Source organism: Littorina saxatilis, linkage group LG7, assembly GCF_037325665.1.
Source record: "Littorina saxatilis isolate snail1 linkage group LG7, US_GU_Lsax_2.0, whole genome shotgun sequence".
Taxonomy (NCBI): domain Eukaryota; kingdom Metazoa; phylum Mollusca; class Gastropoda; order Littorinimorpha; family Littorinidae; genus Littorina; species Littorina saxatilis.
The window spans coordinates 32,867,540-32,892,331 of NC_090251.1; the positions used below are offsets into that span (position 1 = coordinate 32,867,540).

General features: G+C 40.6%; 2 protein-coding genes across 4 annotated transcripts; both read left to right on the plus strand.

The window, feature by feature from the left end:
* Positions 1 to 881: 881 nt before the first annotated feature.
* On the plus strand, positions 882 to 8,886 carry LOC138971208 (uncharacterized). 3 transcript variants are annotated; one of them, XM_070343880.1, is made up of 8 exons: positions 883 to 1,041; positions 1,548 to 1,661; positions 3,659 to 3,720; positions 4,632 to 4,775; positions 5,580 to 5,694; positions 5,994 to 6,075; positions 7,058 to 7,209; positions 7,287 to 8,886. In XM_070343880.1, the coding sequence occupies exons 1-7, from the start codon at positions 949 to 951 to the stop codon at positions 7,165 to 7,167; spliced, it is 720 nt and encodes a 239-aa protein (XP_070199981.1). In that variant the 5' UTR covers positions 883 to 948; the 3' UTR covers positions 7,168 to 7,209; positions 7,287 to 8,886. The 3 variants fall into 3 exon arrangements, with proteins under 3 accessions (XP_070199983.1, XP_070199981.1, XP_070199980.1); XM_070343879.1 differs by having other exon boundaries at positions 7,058 to 8,886; XM_070343882.1 differs by lacking the exon at positions 4,632 to 4,775 and having other exon boundaries at positions 882 to 1,041; positions 7,058 to 8,886.
* A 3,730-nt stretch (positions 8,887 to 12,616) lies between these two features.
* On the plus strand, positions 12,617 to 24,460 carry LOC138971214 (uncharacterized). Its single transcript, XM_070343891.1, has 7 exons — positions 12,617 to 12,871; positions 13,655 to 13,771; positions 14,625 to 14,698; positions 15,434 to 15,574; positions 16,999 to 17,113; positions 19,493 to 19,565; positions 19,987 to 24,460. The coding sequence occupies exons 2-7, from the start codon at positions 13,676 to 13,678 to the stop codon at positions 20,106 to 20,108; spliced, it is 621 nt and encodes a 206-aa protein (XP_070199992.1). The 5' UTR covers positions 12,617 to 12,871; positions 13,655 to 13,675; the 3' UTR covers positions 20,109 to 24,460.
* Positions 24,461 to 24,792: the final 332 nt, after the last annotated feature.

The window sequence follows — 24,792 nt, forward strand, 5'->3', positions numbered from 1 at the left end:
ATATACAGACGTTATAAACAGGCAATCTGTAAGAAATAATATTTTTTTAAATGGACCCCTTTTCAGTGTGATATTTTTCAAACCCATCAAAGAAGCAGTACATCCCAGAAAACTAGTCAACACTGTGTCCGCAAATAAATGTTCATGAACATAACCATCCTAAAAAATGCTTACCCCCCCCCCCCCCCCCAAAGAAAAAAGCAAACAGAATAAAAGTAAAAAAACAAACCATCAACTACAAATGAAATCAATAGCAAGTAAAAGGCTTATGATATGATATGATATGATATGATATAATATGATAAAATATGATATTATTATTATTATTATTATTATTGTGATCATTCCCGTCACGATATAACCTTGAATGGTTGAAAACGACGTTAAACACCAAATAAAGAAAGAAAGAAAGATTGTGATCATTTTTATGCGCCTAATCTAGATATAGCCCTAGGCGCTTACATATTAATTTCTGCCGTTTGAAATGGAATTTTTTACAGACAGACAGACAAACAGACATTTTTACACACAATATATAACACATTCACATCGGCCAGTGAAGCTCAGTAGCCTATTAGGCGAGCATTCACCTTTCACGGCCTTTATTCCAAGTCAAACGGGTATTTGGTGGACATTTTTATCTATGCCTATACAATTTTGCCAGGAAAGACCCTTTTGTCAATCGTGGGATCTTTAACGTGCACACCCCAATGTAGTGTACACGAAGGGACCTCGGTTATTACATGTATATGATATTATATGATAATGATATGATATCATAATTATGATAAAACAAAGTGTCCTCTAAAAATGTTCACGTTTCCTGCGCCTGTGGTGTCCAGGCCATCTTCTCGCCTCCTTGGCCCAAATACGGAAGAGTACCACTAGGAAATCCGGTTTCGGCTAGAAAGTAACCATCAATGCTGGTCAATACAAATAAAAACAATCATGTTTGGACCACTTGTATGCGGCAAAAGTAGAATAATACTTCAACAGCCACAGCTTCTGCACATCGTCCGATTCAACTGGCGTCAGCTGTCTGTAAGTATTTCGGAGTGATTATAATAAGTCCGTCTGACCATAGATATCCCTTGGTCACACATACACATCTATGGTCTGACGCAAGAGAAGCAGGTATGGGGCGCATTCTACTTTCGATTCTAGTTTGAGAACAGACTGCGTTTGGTGTGACAATTTCTCCAGAAGCAGAGTCTAGACTACCGACACGTGCGATCCTATGTTTAGACTAGACTGGCTTTTGTGATGGATTATCTCTTGCGCCTAATGTCTGTTACTGTTTGTGAATGTTTTGTATTGTAATTATTTAAACTGTAATTGTTTTTGTGTTAGATTATCCAACAGCAACAATTAAGGAATGGGGGTACATTTACAGACTTTATTAACAGAAAATTAGGAAATTTGAGAGAGAGAGAAACACACACACACACACCAAACCTACATTCACTGTTTATAAATACAGTACATATATGTCTAGGTTGTGTTAAACAAAATAATGAATATCAGTTATTTGATTTTCTTTGCTCTAGGAAAGGAATCTGCGAAGAATGGCTACTGTGGAGATAGAGCGTGAAGATGTGAAGTTACCACAGGATCAGGCAAAACGTCTGGCATTTGTTCTCTACAATGTGCTGACACCAGAGGTAGGAATATCTGGATACATGTATCCCTTTTTGGGCTGAAATTCAGAACACAATGTTTGAGACTTGTAAGACATTTTATTTTGTTTAATTGATCTTTTAAATGACACCTATGTCAACCTGCTACATTAATTTAGCAAAAATATCCAGCATACAGAATCCAGCCACGCTATTGATTTTGGTATGTGTGTCTGTGTGAAAGGATGCTCTTTGTCCGTGTGAAAGGATGCTCTTTGTCCATGTGAAAGGATGCACTTTGTCCATGTGAAAGGATGCCCCTTTTCCATGTGAAAGGATGTTTTTTGTCCGTGTGAAAGGATGCACTTTGTGCGTGTGAATGGAGGCTCTTTGTCCGTGTGAAAAATATGCTCTTTGTCTGTGTGAAAGGATGCTCTTTGTCCATTTGAAAGGATGTACTTTGTCCATGTCAAAGGATGCCCCTTTTCCATGTGAAAGGATGTTTTTTGTCCGTGTGAAAGGATGCACTTTGTGCATGTGAAAGGAGGCTCTTTGTCCGTGTGAAAAATATGCTCTTTGTCCGTGTGAAAGGATGCTCTTTGTCCGTTTGAAAAGATGCTCTTTGTCCATGTGAAAGGATGCACTTTGTCCATGTGTGGGGCGGGGATATAGCTCAGTTGGTAGCCCGCTGGATTTGTATTCAGTTGGCCGCTGTCAGCGTGAGTTCGATCCCAGGTTCGGCGGAAATTTATTTCAGAGTCAACTTTGTGTGCAGACTCTCTTCGGTGTCCGAACCCTCCCCCCGTGTACACTACATTGGGTGTGCACGTTAAAGATCCCACGATTGACAAAAGGGTCTTTCCTGGCAAAATTGCTTAGGCACAGTTAATAATTGTCTACCTATACCCGTGTGACTTGGAATGATAGGCCGTGAAAGGTAAATATGCGCCGAAATGGCTGCAATCTACTGGCCGTATAAAATTTCATCTCACACAGCATCACTGCAGAGCGCCTAGAACTGTACCCACGGAATATGCGCGATATAAGCGTCATTGATTGATTGATTTATGTCAAAGGATGCCCCTTTTCCATGTGAAAGGATGTTTTTTGTCCGTGTGAAAGGATGCACTTTGTGCATGTGAAAGGAGGCTCTTTGTCCGTGTGAAAAATATGCTCTTTGTCCGTGTGAAAGGATGCTCTTTGTCCGTTTGAAAGGATGCTCTTTGTCCATTTGAAAGGATGCACTTTGTCCATGTCAAAGGATGCCCCTTTTCCATGTGAAAGGATGCTCTTTGTGCATGTGAAAGGAGGCTCTTTGTCCATGTGAAAAGGGGCTCTTCATCCATGTAAAAGGGTGCTCTTTGTTCATATGAAAGCATGCTCTTTGTCCATATGAAATGGTGCTCTTTGTCCATATGAAAGGATGCTTTTTGTCTATGTGAACGGATGCTCTTTTTCCATGTGAAAGCCTGGGCAGATCTGTGATGGCAGGAAGGACATTATTTTTAAGCAGTCAGGATTATATATTAATGTTGTACTATTTTGAATAAAAGTCAAAAGACTCAATGGCATAGTGGTTAGCACGTCAGCCTCCCCTGGGGAAGGTTCAGGGTTTCAATCCCAACCACGGCTGGTTGGTTAAGGGTGGATATTCTTTCGATACCCCAGGTCAACTAATGTGCTACTACATGTATAGTGCCTTTTTTCGCCTTTGTGTGTACATGCATGCAGGCACATAATCCTATAATCATATAATTCTATAATCCTATAATCCATATCACAGTTTGATGGGGTATAGAAAGACAAAAACACTCAGCATGCACAGCAGAATAACGGACTATGGCAGCCTAAGTGGCGGGGGGGGGGGGGGGGGGGGGGGGTTGGGATGGGGGTACAGTCATAAAAGTAAATAACCACTCGTGCAAAGCACAAGACTAGTTTACATGGGAGTTGCAACCCATGAGTGTAGAAGAAGAAGAATAGAAGTCTCATAAGAGGCAAGGTCTCCTTTGTTTGGCTCACTATAGATGTTCTCGTTTCAGGAATGTGAGAAGTACATCAAACACACTGAAAGGAAAGGCTATCATCAAGCCCTGCTTGGGATGTGAGTTCACGTTTTATTGCTCTTTCTGCGTCTTCGTTCATGGGCTGAAACTCCCACGTTCACTCATGTTTTTGCAGAAGTGGATTTTTACGTGTATGACCGTTTTTACCCCGCCATTCATGTAGCATACACCGATTTCGGGGGAAATTGCTCTTTCTATCTGGTTACATTTTTCTGTGTGCCATTTCACATTTTATTTCTACATGCATGCACAGGTTACCTTTCCACTGATGGCTTGCATGCAATTTTTTAATGTTGCAACAGCTACCTAAGAATAGGAAAGTTGTTGCTGGAGACTTTACCAAGCGGGACTTCATTCATATTCTTACACACTGTGGTCACATGGATTTTTTGTCATACAAGCCATTGGCATTGACGTAATCTTTATACTCCTAGGGTAACATACCATTTTGCATGGTGTTTCACGATACGAAAAATGTCAGTACAGCGCCAATTAAACATGAAAGAAGAAAATGACAATGATTAAATAGCTTACAGACCGGTAATGATTGACGTGTACTCAGTGGAACCCCCCATTTAAGACTCCCTGATGAAAACTTCCTCTCTTAGAACCTTGTTTTTTCCCCTACATTTTCTGTTGATCATCCCTGTAAATTTACCTCCATTTTAAGACTACTTCCCTACTTTTAAAGAGCTGATTTTCTCACATTTTAAGACTACTTCCCTACTTTTAAAGAGCTGATTTTCTCACATTTTAAGACTACTTCCCTACTTTTAAAGAGCTGATTTTCTCACATTTTAAGACTACTTCCCTACTTTTAAAGAGCTGATTTTCTCACATTTTCCAGAGGTCTGAAATGAGAGGTTCCACTGTATTCATGTTATTGTATACATTATTATTATTATCATTATTATCATTATAACAGGTAATATTATTCTAACTATGGCAGCAAACAAAAGCTGGTGACTGAATTTCGGAACAGCGATCGCTGCTTCGTTGACAGCTTAGAGGGTGCAGACAAACTGTGGCAGCGAATTAAACCCTTCATCCCCGCACAGTGGAACCGGCATCAAGCTGTGGGGCTGAACGAAAGGTAAACAAGAAAATTGGTTGATTAAAATCAACATGGCCGAAGCAATGTTTTCATACAAGAAGCGGTATTGTACGGGCACATGTTGTATTTGGGTTACATGTGTTGCAGAGTATTTGAAAAATCGTAGGCATAAAAACATGCAAAGAAGAGTGATAGGTCCCTGTTGTGAATATAGTCAAGTGGATAAATTGATTATTTATGTATCACACTAGTTTTACTGCTACAGCAGTCCCTCTCATGAACGGACACCCCAGGGCCAGTGCAAACCTGTCCGTACATTGCAGGTGGCCGGTCACGGGATAGCCCCCCCCCCCCATCACACACACTCAGACACAAGTGACTGCATCATGTTTTGTTATCTTTGGAGTTTTTCAATGTCATTGAAAATTAATGAAATTGAGTAAGGATTATGTGAAGTTCCAGACTACACCTATTTTTATTTATTTATTTATTTTTTTTTTTAAACAGTGGAACCTATTTTATTTTTATTTTTTTAAGACATTACAAATCTGAGAAAATCTGGTCTTAAATTGACAAAGATTGTGAACAGAAAATCTGGAGAGAAAGACAGGGTCTTAAAAGAGGGTCTTAGAAGTTGTTTTTTATATGGTACTAATTTGTAAAGAACACGTAATACAAAAATAAGGGAATAAAAAGTGTTTGCATATAAATTATATATCCCAAACCAGTTTTTTAGCTTCTGAATTATACCGGTGAACTCAGGCTAGCAAGAAACTCTTTTTTTGCTCTTCCCTTTCTTTTTTTCTCTTTCACTGAATATCCTGTTTATTTGGCATTTTCAAGGCTAAGGTTTTTGCGCTACGACCCGGGCCATTTCTTCAAACCTCACTATGACGGAAAGCACAAACGTGAAAACGGAGAGAGAAGTTTCTTCAGTTTGCAGCTGTATCTTAATGAGGTAAGTTTGGCTCACAGTGTATGTAATCTAGCTGTGATAAAGATAATTGGGTGTTTTTGTTTGATGAGTCGGTAGCATGGTGGCTTTCAAAAATAGTTAATGCTGTTGGTTTGGGTTCGATCCCGGTTTTGCGAAGGGATTAACTTCCAAGGGTCAACTTTGTGCAAATTGACTCTCATTTATGTCCGACCGACCTCCCCCACCCCACCCCCCGTGTGCACACATATGCACGATAAGACACCCAGGTTCACAGTGAAAGTCTCAGGGTCTGTCACTGACACTATCTCTGTGTGTTGCAGGGTTTTGAAGGCGGCAGTACTACGTTTTTGTCACGCCATGACACAGAGAGGCTAGAGAGGGTGGAAGTTGTTCCCAAAACAGGTGAGAACAAAATGCATATTCAGGCGTAGTGATAAAGACAAATAGATACACGTATTATAACATGTTTGGTGGCTTGTTGTCAGACCAGCTTTGTTGTTGCTGGGAAAGGATCAACTTGATCAACCTGAGGCTTGGGTTTATCAAATCTGACAAATGCACCGAGTTGCCATTTTTGGCTCACGTAAGTGTAGCCTATGCGATGCTAACATTTGTCTGTCTGTGCGTGCGTGCGTGCGTAAGTATGTATGTCTGTGGTAGAAACTTTAACATTTCAGTGAAGACGTCACAACATTTGAAGACGTCACATTATGACGTAAGAGGGTTAGACGTCACGCGAAGGAATTACTGAAAGTCTCGGTCATTGTTATTTTGCCGAGCGGGCCGAGACTAGTTTTTTCTTCGAAATCGGCCATTCAGATCTAGATCTAGTGTCTCGCTTTCTTGCACAGTGTCACCTATGCCGCTTACTGTGTGTGTGTGTGTGTGTGTGTGTATGTGTGACGAAGTGATTGAGTTTGTGTTACTGTTTGTCGATTTCTTACGTGAGCCTAGAAGGCTTCGCCTCTTGTATTTGTATATTTCCTTGTTTTTTGTTTTAATGAATATTAAGATTGCAGAGATTAGTTTCAAATTGACCATGATTCGTTGCTGTAATTATCATGCAACTTTGATTGGGTCTAAAGTTGAGAGTGAATTTTCACAACTGTTGTTCTAGGAAACACAAAGACAAAACTGCAACAGTTCCACAGATAAATCAGATTGGTGTGTGTGTGTGGTTTTTGTGTGTGTGTGTGTGTGTGTGTGTGTGTGTGTGTGTGTGTGTGTGTGTGTGTGTGTGTGTGTGTGTGTGCAGATGTTTGCAAATGCCCATGTATGCATATGTATGTGTTTTACCGTAAACGTATACATCTGTGTGTATTCCACGTCCTCTAACTTTGTGAAATTATGAGCAATGAAATGATCAACATGATTTTTCTTTCAGGTTCTGTGTTGATCTTTCAACATGACATCTACCACGAAGGATCAGAACTGATAAAGGGACGCAAATACGCCATGCGATCAGATGTCATGTATCAGCCACTGCAACCATAATATTTTAATGACACAGGCATGAACATTTTCAAAGGACAGGCATTTGGGGGGGGGGGGGGCGTTGCTGCCCCTGGTCAAGCATGGTAGTCTTGAGAGAGAAGAACAAGGGACTAAATATGCTTGATAGTTGCAAGTCATATGAGAAAGAGAAGGAATGACAGAGCAAGTCTATTCCACTGTACAATGTACTAAATGCAGGTGTGTGTGAGTTAGAGTGTGTGTGTGTATGTGTGTGTGTGTGTGTGTGTGTGTGTGTGTGTGTGTGTGAGAGAGAAAGAAAAGAGAGGGAGCTTTATGACTCAACTGTGCTTTTACTGTAAAAGACTTATTATAAACAAAACCATCTGGGCTGGGATGCACAAAGCCGACCAGGTGGGAATTACCAGCCCCAAGGTCTGATTACATGTAGTTGAAATTGAAAACATGAGATTTCAACCAATCCCACCCTGTGCCTGGTTCTCAACCCAGGTTGGTGCAACTCAGTTTTGACTTTGTGCATCCCAGCCCTGGTAGTCGTTTACTTTAGCTACTGTATTTAGATTGCATAATAATAGAATATTTTTATTTATCTGAATTGCTATGACTTTGATGGTTTAATTTAGCCTTTTTAATGTTGTTATATTTTTATCTTTTTTTTCCCTTGTCTCTTCTTCTGTCAATTTATTTTACATTGTTTTTGTAAGAGTGTATGAGTGCTTACATACACCGGGTCAATTTCCTGTATTGAATCTCTACCACCTCCTCCCAAACCCATGGAACTCACTCTCAGAGCATAGTGTGAGGAACCCAAATGGGCAAACGAGCTCACACGTAACCAGAAAAATTCTGGAACGCTGAAGAAGAAGAAGAACTCACCCTCTTTGATTTCTTTAATCTTCAGATGTCTGTTACTAAAGCAGTGCCTTACTTGTTTCCCTGGCCTTTTTTAATAACCATGTGCAATGAGGTGGGTTTTTTGTGCAAAATGAGATCAAAATATTTTTTTTGCAAAATGTGATCAAAATGTCTAGATTTTTTCGGAACGAATAATGTTACTTCTCAAATCCCCTGAAGGAGTACAACCACATATATTGTGCATTTTATGTTTCCATTTGGATGACAGAGTCCTGTTCTCTCTAGCAAGTAGCCCCGAAAGTGATGTTTTGATATGCTCAACGAGGAAATAACTTGCTTTCAAGTTGCCACATATGTTCAGTTGTTTTTCATGATGAGTTAGTTCACAATTTTAGTTTTCTTTTACACAGTATACTGGATATACACATATAGGTGAAAAGAGGGTTTAGCAAAGCTAATATTCATTATGCATTGTCCTTATTCTGACAATTGAATATGAATTGTTCAGAGTAACTTGGATCACACCTAATTGGGGGTTGCGCAGACGTTTTATAAATAATATGCTGTATATGTACGTTTTACATGTAGTTATTATACTATGAGAACTTAATGTTATGTTTGTTAATGGTTAAGGGTTAGTGAAGCTAAGGTTCAGTAGTTGTCATCCTAACTGTGGCAATGGAGTGGAAGTTTATTTTGGATGAAACTTTAGGTATTGCTTAGAAGTTTTATACAAAAACAATTTATATTGCCATTTTAGCATGTAAACTTGTTGTACATGTACTTAAAACTTGTGCTGTGTGATACTATCAAGGTTTCATTTTCATTGCTTGTCTTCAAGAATTTGTGGATCAATCCAATATCCAATTAAATGGATGAAATATCTTGAAAGCAGCTTATTAGAGCGAGAGAGAGAGAGAGAGCGCACGTACGCACGCACGCACAAGAGAGAGAGAGAGATGGAAGATCTGGGATGTTAACCATTTCAGTGGACGGCTGTGTGTGTGGTTGTGTGTATGCATGGGTGTGTGCATGTGTACACAGGATCACATTTCTACACTACACCTTATTTTCTCAATAGAAGAATTAGGCTGGCCAACAGCTGAGGAAATACAATCTCTGTAAAGTGGAATTGTTTAAAAGGTACTTTTGTGTGGCCTCTGTGGGAAACACCCCCCCCCCCCCCCCCCATCTCAGCCAGAAACAAAATTTAGCAGTTCTAAACATAGTTTGCTGGCCTGCCCTCGCTGCTAGAACACACAGACAATGTGATTAGAACACAAAAGAAAGATTGCTCAAAAGAAAGACACTTTTTCCGATTCACCAAATATGTCTTTGTTGGTAAGACAGTTACTTTCCTGGGAAAGCCATGGATTCAAGGGGAGTTCTCCAGTATGAGTACTTCAATTTCCAGGTAAAATTCTGATTTCTTGCAAAGGGCTACCAATTACAACAGAATTGAGTAATCACTGCTAAGTGCATACAAAGAGTCAGGAAGAAAACAGGGAAAACAAACAGTTAAAAAAAGGAGAAATATATTTTCCCAAAAGAGGGTCACAAACTGCACATACCAACCAAAAGCAAATAAACCAACTGGTGCTCAAGCTCCATAAGCATTCAAAAAAATTATATTTTCTGAATCACTGACCCAACCTCTTCCCTGCTGGGACCTTAACATATGTGACTACCCAGATCGATCTACCAGACTTGGATCATGTCTAGAAGCAATATATAAATCCCTGAAAGTGTAAGATGTTTCAAAGCTCCAACTTAAAAACTGTTTGAGTAAAATGAGAAATGTTCCATTTGTTTGCTCAAACATTAGATCTACCCCATTATAACCTTGAAATTTGATCAGGGTTGGATTGGATTGGATTGGATTGGATAAGATTTACAGTCCAGTGAGGTTACCCTCATGGAAATTCGGGCTGCTTTCTCCCCGGGGAAAGCGAGCTGCCATACATACGGCGCTACCCATATTTTTTTTTTCCTGCATGCGTGTATTCATGTCCTGAGACTTAATGCCGTGTGAGATGGAATTTTTTTTACTTTATTCCAAGTCCCACGGGTATTTGATGGACATTTTTATCTATGCCTATACAATTTTGCCAGGAAAGACCCTTTTGTCAATCGTGGGATCTTTAACATGCACACCCCAATGTAGTGTACACGAAGGGACCTCGGTTTTTCGTCTCATCCGAAAGACTAGCACTTGAACCCACCACCTAGGTTAGGAAAGGGGGGAGAAAATTGCGGCCTGACCCAGGCCTGAACACGCAACCTCTCGCTTCCGAGCGCAAGTGCGTTACCACGCGGCCACCCAAGCATGCATTATGCCATGAGGCCATAGACATCTAGAAGAGTGAAGTTTCAAAGCTCTAGCTTCCAAAACAATTTAGAAATTGATTTTATTTTTTATTACCCCAACATGACCCCTTGCACACACACACATACTCCCCCCCCCCCCCCCCCCCAGCCTCTGCACTCTTCCTGAAATACAATTAAAAAAACTCTAACCCACAGAAACTTCTAAGAGCTGCCATCTTTTGCATGTAAAATTACATGTGACAATTGCAGTCCATTATCATAGTAAATTGTAAGGGGCTTATTGTCCGTCAGGTCTTAATTGCCTATATTGGACATGAATTGGTTTATACGATTCGAGTTTTACGCCCTCACGGCTTTTTGATGTTTGCGTGTTTAGGTGGTATCAGCCATCTGCACTTATGGTAGAATGACCAAGATCTTTAACGTGCCATTGTGGTGACACGGGGGTGGGAGATGGATACCGTCTCTGGGTCTGCACATAAAGTTGACCCGTGTCCGTCCCGGCCCGGATTCGAACCAGCGACCTCTCGATCACAAGTCCAGTGCTCTACCACCTGAGCTACCCGGGCCCCCGTCCATTATCATGCATAACATATAATAAAATAGTCTAATCTTTAGATAGTACAGTATATCGCAGGTGTGTTGTGGTTTTTGCTGTAGATAAAACGTATTTATTTATACATACCAGTAAAGAATATACTACTACTACTACTTATACATTTTTTTTATTTTTTTTTAGAAAATAATGATTAAAAAAAAAGTTGAGTGAACAGCAAATCACAGCATATAGTTGATACATGCAATCAAATTTTTTTTAATAAAACCACCCTGGCAGCGCAGTTGCATGCTTACCCATAATATTGAGAACCAAAAATGTAATGTTTGTTTGTAAGTGTACACGTCCGCCCCGTCCGCACCGTCCGCACCTGTGACAGCCAACCATGGTTAGTCAAAGAGGTGAATGATTAGGCCAAAAAAAAAATAGTCTGTTTATGGTAACCCGACCGACCCTATTTTTTTCGCGCGACCCTAGACTTTTTTTTGGCATTTGTGAAAAAAAAGAAAAAAAAATCTTTGTTTTTTTTGCAAAATAACATAAAAATATGGTTTTTTGGAGAAAAAGAAAAATCATGACCTACCGACCCTATTTTTTTGGCCTATGTTACCGTAAACAGACTTTTTTTTTTTTTGGCCTTAGTATGCACCACTGTGACCATCCGTTTTGCGTGGCAAATCTCCAGAAACCCAGGCAACAGTGTGTCTGCAAAGATTGTTGCGGATCTGAATCAGGGATGTTGCTACAAATTCATACCTATAGGACAAATGTCCTGAGTTCTTCAGCATCAATAGGACATTTGACCGCTTTCAGAAAGTGTAATAGGACATTATGAATTTGCGCCAAACAGCTTACAACACATTCCATGGAATTGTTCCAAAGTCATGCGCCCGCACACAAACGCGCACACACACACACACAGACCCACGCGCGCGCGCTGTGGACCCACACATAATATAGTAAATACATCAAGACAGTGTGCATATAATGTTGTATTTGTTTAGTTTCAAAGAAACCAAAAAAAAACCAAAAAAACATGAACAACTTCAGAGCTCTTACTTTGATTACAAACTGCATGATTTGGATAAAAGTTGAAAAACAAAATGATCGGTTTGATCTAATGCTGATCTTTTGCAGGCTTTAGTTTTTTTTCAGCGGCATAATTCAGTGCTTCGTCTCGTATCGAAAACAAAAGCAGACTACAAATTTAGTCAGTTGGAGTTGTCTCCCGTACTCCTGTAGCAGCTGCATGCTCTGATCTAAAAATAATCCACTATTTTTAGATCAGTGCGCTGCACCGAGACGGTTATACCCAAACGGCGCATACCGCAAACGGTTCGGGAATTCCCGACAAAAGAACAGATCCGCACGCGGCACTGGCAACTTCAGTGTCAGCTGAACACGAGAGCGTTCGGTCTTTTAGAAGATTTGTATCTTGAAATGAAAATTAACGAATATCGCGCTGTCCAAAGGAATGGAGTACATATCGGACAATGACCACGCTCAGGCTAAAACGATAGGACATCTGACCGACATGCGGCAATCGCCGCAATGTGAATCGGACATTTGGCATTTTGGGGATTTTCATCGTTATATGTCCGATGTCCGACGCCTAACGACATCCCTGCTGAATGTCAGAATGCTTACTTACAACACAATAACTGAGAAAAACGAGAGAAAACAAAACAACAACACCATCACCACCACCACAACAACACACACACACATACACACAAAAACGTGTCGCCGAAAAATGTATTTGTCTTCATGTGCCTATGGTATCCCGGATCTCTTCTCGCCTCCTTTGTCCAAACTCGGAAGAACTCCGCTGCCAAGCCCAGCTACGAATAATAATATTCTATACTTAGTAACGATGATGACCAATAAAACATTGTGCAGACCACACTCAGACGGCAGAGCTAGAAGACTACTTCAGCAGTAACTGTTGCGCTACATATCATCAAATTTGACTTGCGGGAGTTCTGTGTAAGTATTTTGGAATGATCGGAGAGAGAGAGAGAGAGAGAGAGAGAGAGAGAGAGAGAGACTAACGCGAATTCCAATTTCCAGACTATTTTCGGTTTTAGTTTCACAGGCTGTATATGTTAGTGAATAATTTGTATAATTGTATTCAACTGCATTTCGTGTGTGATTCATGCCATAATCTTAATACCTACAACTACTGATATAGTGACATCTGTCAGTGAATGTTTTGCATTGCAATTTATAAATTGGGTTTTGTTTTTTTGTTTTAGATGATCCCAACACCTAACATCTGTTTCTGAATGTTTTGTCTTGTCTGTGCATGTGTGCGTGTGTGTGTGTGTGTGTGTGTGGTGTGTGTGTGAAACTGATATAGCTACCCAGGTTATCCTAACACATGACATAATTATGTTTGTGAATGTTTTATATTCGGTAGGCTCATTTATTAAAGGTTCCAAACATTAACCCATCTTATGTTTTATACCTCACTTTTATGTTTGTACAGATGCTAAATGTAACATTGCCAGGTCATAACATTGTTCGCGCACACGTATTGTTGTTCTTTATCCTTCCATTCAATTCCAGTGGTATCTAGCGATCTCCACAACAGTTGCCCATTAAATGAACACACAAACACACACACACACACACACACTGACACACACACTCACACACACACACACACTCACACTCACTCACACACACACAAACCTACATACACAGTTTTAGTCAAGGCTGTGTTTCAAAACATTATGAATACCAGTTATTTGATTGTCATTGCTCCAGGAAAGATCGAAGCTGCGAAGAATGGCTACTCTGGAGATAGAGCGTGAAGATGTGAAGTTACCGCAGGATCAAGCCAAGCGTCTGGCATTTGTTCTCTACAACGTGCTGACACCAGAGGTAGGAATATCTGGATACATCCCTTGTGTCTGGATACACAGTGGAACCCCCCTTTTAAGACCTCCACAAATCTGAGATAATCAGGTTTTAAAAAGGAGGGAGTCTTAAAATGGGGGTCAATTTATAGAGGCTACGAACAGAAAGTCTAATAAAAGAGCTATAGAGTCTCAAAAAGGAGGGAGTCTTAAAATGGGGTCAATTTATAGAGGCTACGAACAGAAAGTCTGATAAAAGAGCTATAGAGTCTCAAAAAGGAGGGAGTCTTAAAATGGGGGTCAATTTATAAAGGCTACGAACAGAAAGTCTAATAAAAGAGCTATAGAGTCTCAAAAAGGAGGGAGTCTTAAAATGGGGGTCAATTTATAGAGGCTACGAACAGAAAGTCTGATAAAAGAGCTATAGAGTCTCAAAAAGGAGGGAGTCTTAAAATGGGGTCAATTTATAGAGGCTACGAACAGAAAGTCTGATAAAAGAGCTATAGAGTCTCAAAAAGGAGGGAGTCTTAAAATGGGGGTCTTAAAAGGGGGGTTCCACTGCATGTATTCCCCTTTCTGTCTGAATATACAATGAATTTTCTTCAAGGATATATAATGTATACCCCTTTTTTGTAATGATGCATCCTTTTCTGTCTGGATATACATAATCATTTTCCATCCGAACATGCCCTTTTCCATATATATATATGGATAATACCCCTTTCTTTCCAAAGAATATAGGCCCCGGGTATCCTTCGCAGATGATGGCATTATTCTATTTTACTGCGGAATAACAAAAATGCCACGGAAAAACAGGGAATACAAGTTTCTGAAGGGTAGGGCCTCATTTTGCTCATGTTATTTTGTCCTTGTTTCAGGAATGTCAGAAGTATATCAAAGACACGGAAAAGAAGGGGTATGAAAAAGCCCTAGTTAACACAGGTTTTGGGAGGTGAGTATATTGCCCTTCATTTGTTGTCTTCCTGTGTGTCGTTTCTGTATGTAGTTTGCCTAAGTCAGGATCAAGTTTTTACTTTCTTATTATGACTCAGCTTTTATTAAAGCTGTTTTTAAATCGGCGCAGCACAGAGGTTGTGGCATCGTGTGTAGCAGATGATTGCTTTCGTCAGCCTGGCTCGCTCCACCGGATGTTGCGTCAGATGTGGTCGCGCGTGCACCCACACCGACTCTCACAACATCCGACAGACGCTATCTGTCAGCTCCCTGCGTTGTGTTGGATTTAATTAGCTGAGATGACACCATTCTGATGTCATACTTTGGCCTACTCTACTCGCTCTCTGTCTCTTTCTGCTTGTCTCTCTCTCTTTGTCACTCTCTGTCTCTTTCTCTGTCTGTCTGACTCTGTGTCTGTCCGTCTCTTTCTGTCTCTCTCTATCTCTCTCTGTCTGTCTCTCTGTCTCTGTCAGTTGCTCTCTCTCTGTGTCTCTCTCTGTGTCTCTCCCTGTTTGTCTCTTTCTGTCTCTCTATCACTCTTTCTGTCTCTCTTTGTCTGTCTCTCTGTCTCTCTCTTGTTCTGTATGTGGTCGATCAAAATTTGGAATATATATGTCAGTGTGGTGCCAACGTGAATTAATAAAAGAACTTTTAAATAAACTGCTTACATACTGGTTAAAATATTTACGTACAATATTCACATGATGGTGTACATAATTTCATGTGGTTGCAGGCAACAGCTGATGACGGATGTGCGGAACAGCGATCGCTGCATCATTGACAGCATAGAGGAGGCAGACAAACTGTGGCAGCGAGTTAAACCATTCGTCCCCGCTGAGTGGAATGGGCACCAAGTTGCGGGACTGAACGAAAGGTACATTTGCTAGAAATTTGGAAGAGAGTTTCCTCCTTGGTTCTATATGCCATGTTAAGATAAGATAAAATAAGAATACTTTAATGTCCATTTTCATTGTACACAAACATGGACATTTATCTTTTGGCACCATATCACATTACTCATAACACTTATTTTCTTCTTCTTCTGCATTCGTGGGCTGAAACTCCCACGTACACTTATGTTTTTGCACGAGTGGATTTTTATGTGTATGACTGTTTTTACCCCGCCATTTAGGCAGCCATATGCCGCTTTTGGAGGAAGCATGCTGGGTATTTTTGTGTTTCTATAATCCACCGAATACTGACATAGATTACAGGATCTTTTCTGTGCGCACTTAGTCTTTTGCTTGCGTGTACACACGAAGGGGGATAAGGCACTAGCAGGTCTGCACATAAGTTGACCTGGGAGATTGGAAAAATCACCACCCTTAACCCACCAGGCGCGGCCGGGATTCGAACCCACGACCTTCCGCTTTGGAGGCCGGCGTATAATTACCACTAAGCCATTGGGCCCGTCACTCTTAACACAAAGACAACAAACAAAAGCATAATCGTACATAAGTACACTTCGATGTTTTCATTTCCCCTCTGACCTTTGGAGAGCCACCTTCCAACAGAGGACATGTTCTGTAGCTCCTGTGTCTATTAACTTCACCCCAACATACCTGTCATGAAAGGCCACCTGCAAGGTAGGAACACTTTTGGCTGGTCCCAAAGGTGACCTTTCATCGAAGGTACCAATGTACAACAAAAATAGGTGAAGAAAATAGTCGTCAGCAAACAAAATACCTGAACCTTTAAGGAACAGATGGTGAAGCCAGAAACTTCAGGGTTCAGAGAAAAGCACTAAAGGTCATTTGACCCCCTCAAACAAATATATATTCTGATGGGACACAGTTCAAAGCACCAAGCAGGCAAGGGTGTTGTGGGCAGCATAACTAATGTGAAGGATGGCACAGTGGTTCGTAATTTCAATGCGCCCTTTGGCTCGCTGAAGGGAATCCTTACAGGTCATTTTCAGATTGTATGTGCTAACAACTCAATGATCCGTTAGAAAACCAAATCTGAAACTTTACTTCTCTTGTCTTCACTTTTTTTCTTCTTGTTTATTACTTATTCTCTTTTTTGCTTTCTGGCATCTTTGCAGAAGCAAATCCACTAACCAAAACCATAGACCTATATTAAATATAGGTCCCTGCCAAAACTAAGTGTTCATTTTTTCAGCATTACTACTTGCCAACTCTATTCTGTTCATCCATTTCAAAGATTGATCAAAGATTTAGGTCCAATGAACATTTCATTTTGTCAGTGATCAAATGTTTTTAAAAAAAAAAACCACCCAGTATTGGCTTTTGATTTGTGATTATTGATTTATGTGTTTATTCTGTTGTTATTGCCAAGGCTGAGATTTTTGCGCTACGACTCTGGCCAGTACTTCAAACCTCACTATGATGGAGAGTACAGACGTGAAAACGGAGAGAGAAGTTACATCACTCTTCAGCTGTATCTTAATGAGGTGAGTTAATTGTATCTTAATGAGGTGAGTTAATTTGGCTGTGTATGTTATGTGTCATTCCATAACCACTTTCTTTGTTTTTGGAACAAGACACATAAAATTAACTATGGTCTATTCCTTATCATTTGTATGTTGTAGTTGTATGGTGTTGGACATTGAAAATTTGCTCGCAATAAAGAAATTTGTTGAATGAAGCTTATGCTTCAAACCTTGACTTTCAACTCTATTCAGCAAACTATTGGATAAAATAACGTCATATTGAGTCTGCAACATCAGGGGTGAGTTTAGGCGCTCGCCCGCTCGCCCGCGGCGACTTCAAATCGCGTCGGGCGAGTTCGAAATTCCTCTGAAATCGCCCGCCCGGCGGGTTCAAATTTTGCTGAAGTACAAAGTCGTTAGGCAACGTAGTCAATCGGAACGGCCGGCGAACAAATATCTCTGCGGGCGATCTCAAAATCTGTCACTTCTCTACTGCCCACTCATCCCCCCCCCCTTCCCCCACTTTGAGGACTCAGGACTACCATTAATCAATGTCAGACACGCATTGGCTAGACAGCTACCCCCCTCCGCCTCACTGGACCGTGTCATCACCCCTCCAGTGCCACGAGCCGCTGGCGATTGCATCAGCAGTCAAAATAGTTAAACCCCCCCTCCGTCCCCCCTCTTTGCGCTATTCACTTCACCCCCTCTCTGATCTTATCCTGCGCTCACCAATCCTTCAGAGACTTTCACATGTTGTAAAACAGTTTCCTCTCAGATAAAAACTCGGTCATTGACCCCGAGTAAGAAGGTCAGTGTCTCGACAGGCAGCTGTGTTCAGATTGCAAGTAACGGTCATTGACCCAGGTCTCAAGGCCAACCAGCTTTTACAATGCATCTGCCTTTGATCTGACCGCCTATCCAGAGCAAACATATTCCCCCTAGCCCTCTGTATTTTTCCTTTGATGTGCCTGCTATGTACCACTGATCCAGTTTCTGGGAAATGTATATAATTATGTCATTGACTGCAGGGATACTCATTGAGACCGTTTTCCCAAATATGTTAACACCAGCTTTGCTGACCAACTTAGTACAAGTAGTGACAGTACTACTGCTGTCAATTATTTCCCTTCAACTAAGGAAGTAAAAAAAACCACCCAGATCCACGATATGTGATAAAGAAGAAAAGACAGACCTTCAACAATAGGACAAGGGATGCAACTCTGCTGAATCAAAAGCATAAAGATCACCTGTGAACAATTCTAGGATCAGGAAATCTGAACATCTGTTTGTTTTCATTAGGAAATAGAAATGAAATGTAATGCTTTTGATTATTTATGACTTAAGCTGTGGTAAATTTGGCTGGTATGCAACTTTTACAGTAATATTAATAACACAGACATAAAGAAAAAGAAACAAAACAAGAAAGCAACTTAGAAAATGTTTTGTTTGTAGTCAGCTTTTTATACTTGGTTTTATACAACAAAAAACATAATTTAAATTAAAAAAAAAATGCTGATTTACTCTTTTGTAGTGTGTGTTTATGTGGTAAGTAAAGTTCCATAGTAAATTACTTTGTAAATTGTGTGGTAGGGGTACATAAAGGGGGTAACTTTTAGTGAGGTTTAGTGTGTGATTGTGTGACAGGGTGTGAATGTGGTTTTGATTTCTTGTTTCTTTGTGGCGGCTTTTATTTTAAATTCTTTATTAAAACAAGGTTAATTATCATTATATTAAAACATAGCATTTTAGTCATCAAGTTTTCTGTGTGTTTGTGGTAGTTATTAGTAGTGCAAATCCACATGTATGCATTATAAGTATGAATGTACGTCTTTTGTGTATGTGGTTAGCAAGCGACGAGCCGCTGGGGCGGTTGTAAGAAATCCCGGCAAGTTGGGGGCCGGTTGGGATTTGGGGGGGCCGGTTCAATTTTTGACTTACCGGCCCCCCTGGCCGGTAGCAAAAAAAGTTAAGGTACACCCCTGCAACATGCAAATGGTGTCATATTGAAATGGGAGAGATTATAGCGTCACCTTGCAATTTTTGTTGCAAGCATGGTAAAAATTATCTTCTGGTCTCTGTCAGTCTATTTGTTTCTCTGTCTGTCTGTCTGTCTGTCTGTCTGTCTGTCTGTCTGTCTGTCTGTCTCTCTGTCTCTGTCTCTCTCTCTCTCTCTCTCAGTGTGTGTGTGTCTCTCTCCTTCTCTCGCTTTGTCTCGGTTGAGTGAATGGTTAATTACGCCTCAGCGTTCTTGTTTATGTTTTTTTAATTTGTATTTACTTTTTGTATGTGTTCAAAGTCTGTCAATCAAGTATGCTTTTTTTGGAAAGTGTTTTTTCAAGCAGGAATAATAAACAAGTGAGACGTTGAAAACTAAAATAACGCCTCTGTGTGTTGCAGGGTTTCAAAGGAGGAAGTACAACATTTTTGTCACGGTGTGAAACAGAGAGGGTTGAAGTCGTTCCCAAAATAGGTAAGAAAAGAGTACACTATGAGTGCCTGTTGCAGAATGGGAGTTTCACATGTGTGTTTATGTGAATATGTATTTATGGTGAAGATTAGAATGCGTGTATTTATGCGTGTAAACCAGTCACATATTGTGCATCTGTTGTAGTGATAAAACGATCATATCTTGTTTCTAAGCACACTCTTTGTGTGTGTTTGTGTATATATTTACAGCAGTAGACACGCACTGATATATATGTGCATGGGTGCACACATACATACACACACACACACACACACACACACACATATATAAGCACATGGGTGTGTACACACACAAACACACACAATGTACATCTATGTCAGTATGTGCATTGAATGTCATTCAATTCCTGCCGTGCTTTGAGAAATAAAGAGCAATTAACTGATCAGCGTGACTATTCTTTCAGGTTCTGTGTTGATCTTTCAACATGACATCTACCACGAAGGATCGGAACTGAAAAAGGGACGCAAATATGCCATGCGCACGGACGTCATGTACCAGCGAAAGCAGCCGTTAGGCATTAAGTAATGACATGCTCGAAGTGCTAACAAATGACAGGCATGAACATTTACACTGCTTTGCAAGGACGCTTTCAGGGATTGATGCTGCTTATTACAAAGGCAGATTACGAGACACAAAAGAAGCAGCATTCAGGGAACAACTACCGTACTTTCCGGGTGACAAGGCGCTTCGTTATACAAGACGCACCCCCTTCTTTTTAAAAAAAATTGTAATCCAGTCACCCATTGGACGCAGGGGGCCGATAGGGCGCACCAAAATGACCCAGTTTTTGCCATGAGAGGTGGTTTCCCTGTCATATCTGAGAGAGGAAACACTTCCTGCACCGGGGTCAGTGACCGGTCAGTGACCGACTTTAACTGAGTGAAAATATGTGTGCTCTGTGTGTGCGGCCAGATCAAAGGCATTGTGATAGCTGGGTGGCCTTGTTTATAGACACGACCTTCTTCCCAGGGGTCAATGACCCAGTTTTTGCCATGAGAGGTGGTTCCCCTGTCATATCTGAGAGGAAACACTTCCTGCACCGGGGTCAGTGACCGGTCAGTGACCGAGTTTAACAGAGTGGAAATCTGTGTGTGCGGCCAGATCAAAGGCAGGGCAGTACCTAGTAGCTGAAACATGCATTATCACAAGTTGTTTGACTGGTACTCAAGCGGTCTCTTTGATTTTTTTCGTATTTCATACACGGATTAGGCGCTTCGTTATACAAGACGCAGGGGTCGAACTCGAGGAAAAAAGTCGCGCCTTATGACCCGGAAAGTACGGTATATATGTTTGGTAAATGAACATTATATTAGAGGGAGAAAGTAAGACAGAGAGCTGATTTATTCCACTGCACTCGATGCACAATGCATGCTGTGTATGTGTGAGGGAGAGACAGAGAGAGTTTTAAGGCTAACCTGTTCTTTTACGTTCAAGACTTATCTTAATGATAATAATAATTTGGGAGATTTATAGAGCGCTTGACGTTCTCTAAGTGCTTTACAATGAATTGGTGAGAGGTCAAGGCAGGTGACGTAGCCAGCATGTTGAACATCTCTCATGCTGGGTATTTTCGTGTTTCTATAACCCACCGAACTCTGACATGGATTACAGGATCTTTTCCGTGCGCACGAAGGGGGTTAAGTCACTAGCAGGTCTGCACATAAGTTGACCTGGGAGATCGGAAAAATCTCCACTTTTAACCCACCAGGCGGCAGCGACCGGGATTCGAACACACGACCTTCCGATTAGGAGGCCGACGTCTTACCACCACGCCACTGCGCCCATCTTCAACACAACCATCTGATGAGAGGATATCATCATGGAAGAACCTATTCTGTTCTCCCTTAATTTGTCTATAATATCTTGACTAAATTATACCTTTTGTGAAAGGCCACCTATCTTCTTCTTCGTTCATGGGCTTATGACTCCCACGTTCACTCATGTTTTCAGCACGAGTGGATTTTTACATGTATGACCGTTTTTACCCCGCCATTCAGGCAGCCATACGCCGATTTCGGGGGAGGCATGCTGGGTATTTTCGTGTTTCTATAACCCACCGAACTCTGACATGGATTACAGGATCTTTTCCGTGCGCACTTGGTCTTGTGCTTGCGTGTACACACGAAGGGGGTTAAGACACTAGCAGGTCTGTACATAAGTTGACCTGGGAGATCGGACAAATCTCCACTCTTAACCCACCAGGCGGCAGCGACTGGGATTCAAACTCACGACCTCCCGATTAGGAGGCCAACGTCTTACCGTCACGCCACTGCGCCCGTCGCAAAGGCCACCTATAATGTAGGGACACTTGGCTGGTCCTTTCATTGTAGGTACCACTGTATCTGCATTTCTATGATGACCTTCTTGGTTTTAACCTCACTTGCTTTTCTTTCGCCGTGTCAATGTGTTGTATTTGTAAGTGTCGGCGTGTACGATTGCTTGCCCTCAACAGGTCAATTTACCACCAGCTTTTTTTGCTCAAATTCATTATTTTCTTTTTTGTCATTCGACAAAAAATCTTCTTGTGATTGAACCTTTTCTTAGGGCCAGTGTACTTCAAGTGTTCAAGACCAGAACTGGTGTAGATTTGTGGTACATAACCACAGTTGTGTTATAGCTTGTTGTTTATTTTGTATCCTTGGGTCCCCCCCCAAAATGACCGATTGCAAGGCTGTGAAACTAAAAAGCAAGGATTATGAGTAAGGTCTGTAAAGTTCAGTTTGTAAGCGCAAGTATAAGATAAATATGATAGATCGAGAGAGAGAGAGAGAAAAAGAGAGACAGAGATAGAAACAGAGAGATAGGCAGGCAGAGAGAGAGACAGATCGAGAGAGAGAGAGAGAGAGAACTGTCACGCTCTGGTACTTGCTACCCAGTTGTTTCCACTGTACCTGTATTTTGCTACCGGCACGGTGGCCTAGTGGTAAGGCGTCCGCCCTGTGATCGGGAGGTCGTGGGTTCGAACCCCGGCCGGGTCATACCTAAGACTTTAAAATTGGCAATCTAGTGGCTGCTCCGCCTGGCGTCTGGCATTATGGGGTTAGTGCTAGGACTGGTTGGTCCGGTGTCAGAATAATGTGACTGGGTGAGACATGAAGCCTGTGCTGTGACTTCTGTCTCGTGTGTGGCGCACGTTATATGTCAAAGTAGCACCGCCCTGATATGGCCCTTCGTGGTCGGCTGGGCGTTAAGCAAACAAACAAACAAACTACATGTACTTATCTCTACCTCCTCCTATGGAGCTCACGCACCCTTTTCCATTTCTTTTATATCTTTAGCTGTCTCATAGATTTTTTCTAGTATTTGTGATAACAGTGTGCTGTAATTATAATAATGTTTTTGTTGCAAAATGTGATAAAAATGTGCCATCCCATTCCTTTAGGACTTTTAAATGTTAATTTTGGATAGCCATAGAAGTTGAAATATTCTTCATGATGAGTTAAGTGTTTATACGTAAAGATTTTCATCATGAACTTGGTATGCTTCATAGTCGTGAAGGGCTAGTGAAGGAAATGTTCATTAGACATCATCCTAATTGGGAATCCTGAAGGGGAATTGTTTCAACTATCTTGAATTCAAAGCATTGAATGTTGCTCAAAAGTTGTATACAAATATGTTATGGTCTTTTTACCATGAAAACGTGTTGCACTTGTACATGTATATCATGATCTGTGATAATGTCAAGGTTTTATTTTGATTGTATCGTCTTCAACTTCTGGATCATATTTTAATCAATCCATTATTTTATCTACTACTCAATATATTTTGATAGTGGCTTTTAACTTTTAACTGTTCGTATTTTGTATGAGAAAATTTCTCTTTAATCGCATATTGTAAAAGTTTGTTGTAGTTTGAGTGTTCCTGTTTATTGCAGAGCTGTAGTTTTCCAAAGTATATTTGGAAAGTGTCTCTGTTCTGTGTTCTGTTCATTATACTGCTTCATCTGTGATTCAAAGTCGCTGCATTTCTCTTCTTGAAATGAATTTTGCACTATCAAAACCAATGTGCATGCATCTCTTTTTTACATTTAGTCAAGTTTTGACTAAATGTTTTAACATAGAGGGGGAATCAAGATGAGGGTCGTGGTGTGTGTGTGTGTGTGTGTAGAGCGACTCAGACTAAACTACTGGACCGATCTTTATGAAATTTGAAATGAGAGTTCCTGGGAATGATATTTCCAGACGTTTTTTTCATTTTTTCGATAAATACCTTTGATGACGTCATATCCGGCTTTTTGTAAAAGTTAGACGGCACTGTCACACCCTCATTTTTCTATCAAATTGATTGAAATTTTGGCAAAGCAATCTTCGACGAAGGCTGGACTTTGGTATTACATTTCAGCTTGGTGGCTTAAAAACTAATGAATGAGTTTGGTCATTAAAAATTGAAAACTTGTAAATAAAATTACTTTTTTATTAAACGATCCTTGAATAATGTCATCTTATTCTTCGTCATTTTCTGAGTCCAAAATCATATACATATGTTATATTTGGATTACAAACAAGCTCTGAAAATTAAAAATATGAAAATTATGATTAAAATTAATTTTCCGAATTCGATTTAAAAACAATTTCATCTTATTCCTTGTCGGTCCCTGATTCCAAAAACATATAGATATATGTTTGGATTAAAATCAAACTCAGTAAGCTAAAAAGAATAGAGATACAGAAAAGCATGTTATCCTGCTCAGCGCGACCACTACCGCACTATTCTGGATGGTCGATTTCACTGCCTTTGCCACGAGCGGTCTTGGTGAAAAAAGCAGTGCGTTCAGTTTCATTCTGTGAGTTCGACAGCTTGACTAAATGTTGTTATTTCGCCTTACGGGACTTGTTATAACTTGTTCTTGCTGTTCTGAAATAAATGTAGAAAGCATCCTTCCATCCAGTCTTGCTTACTGCATGAACAAAGTCCTGGGTGTAAAATACAACAGAGTGAACGGGTGTGTCAATGTGTGAGAGTGAACGGGTGTGTCAATGTGTGTATACATATATAGACAGTTACAGATTTCCAGAATGCAAAACAGTCAAACCTGCCCTGGCGACCACCTCTCAACAACGACCACATAGGCACATAAAGTTATGTCTGAAAAAAGGGAAGGTTGGACAAAATTGCAAAAGTCTTGTTTTCTTTATGAAAAGGTCGAAAATAGGCACATAAACATTATAGTTAAAAAGGAGGTTGCTGCGGGTTGCGCAAGTGGGTCATT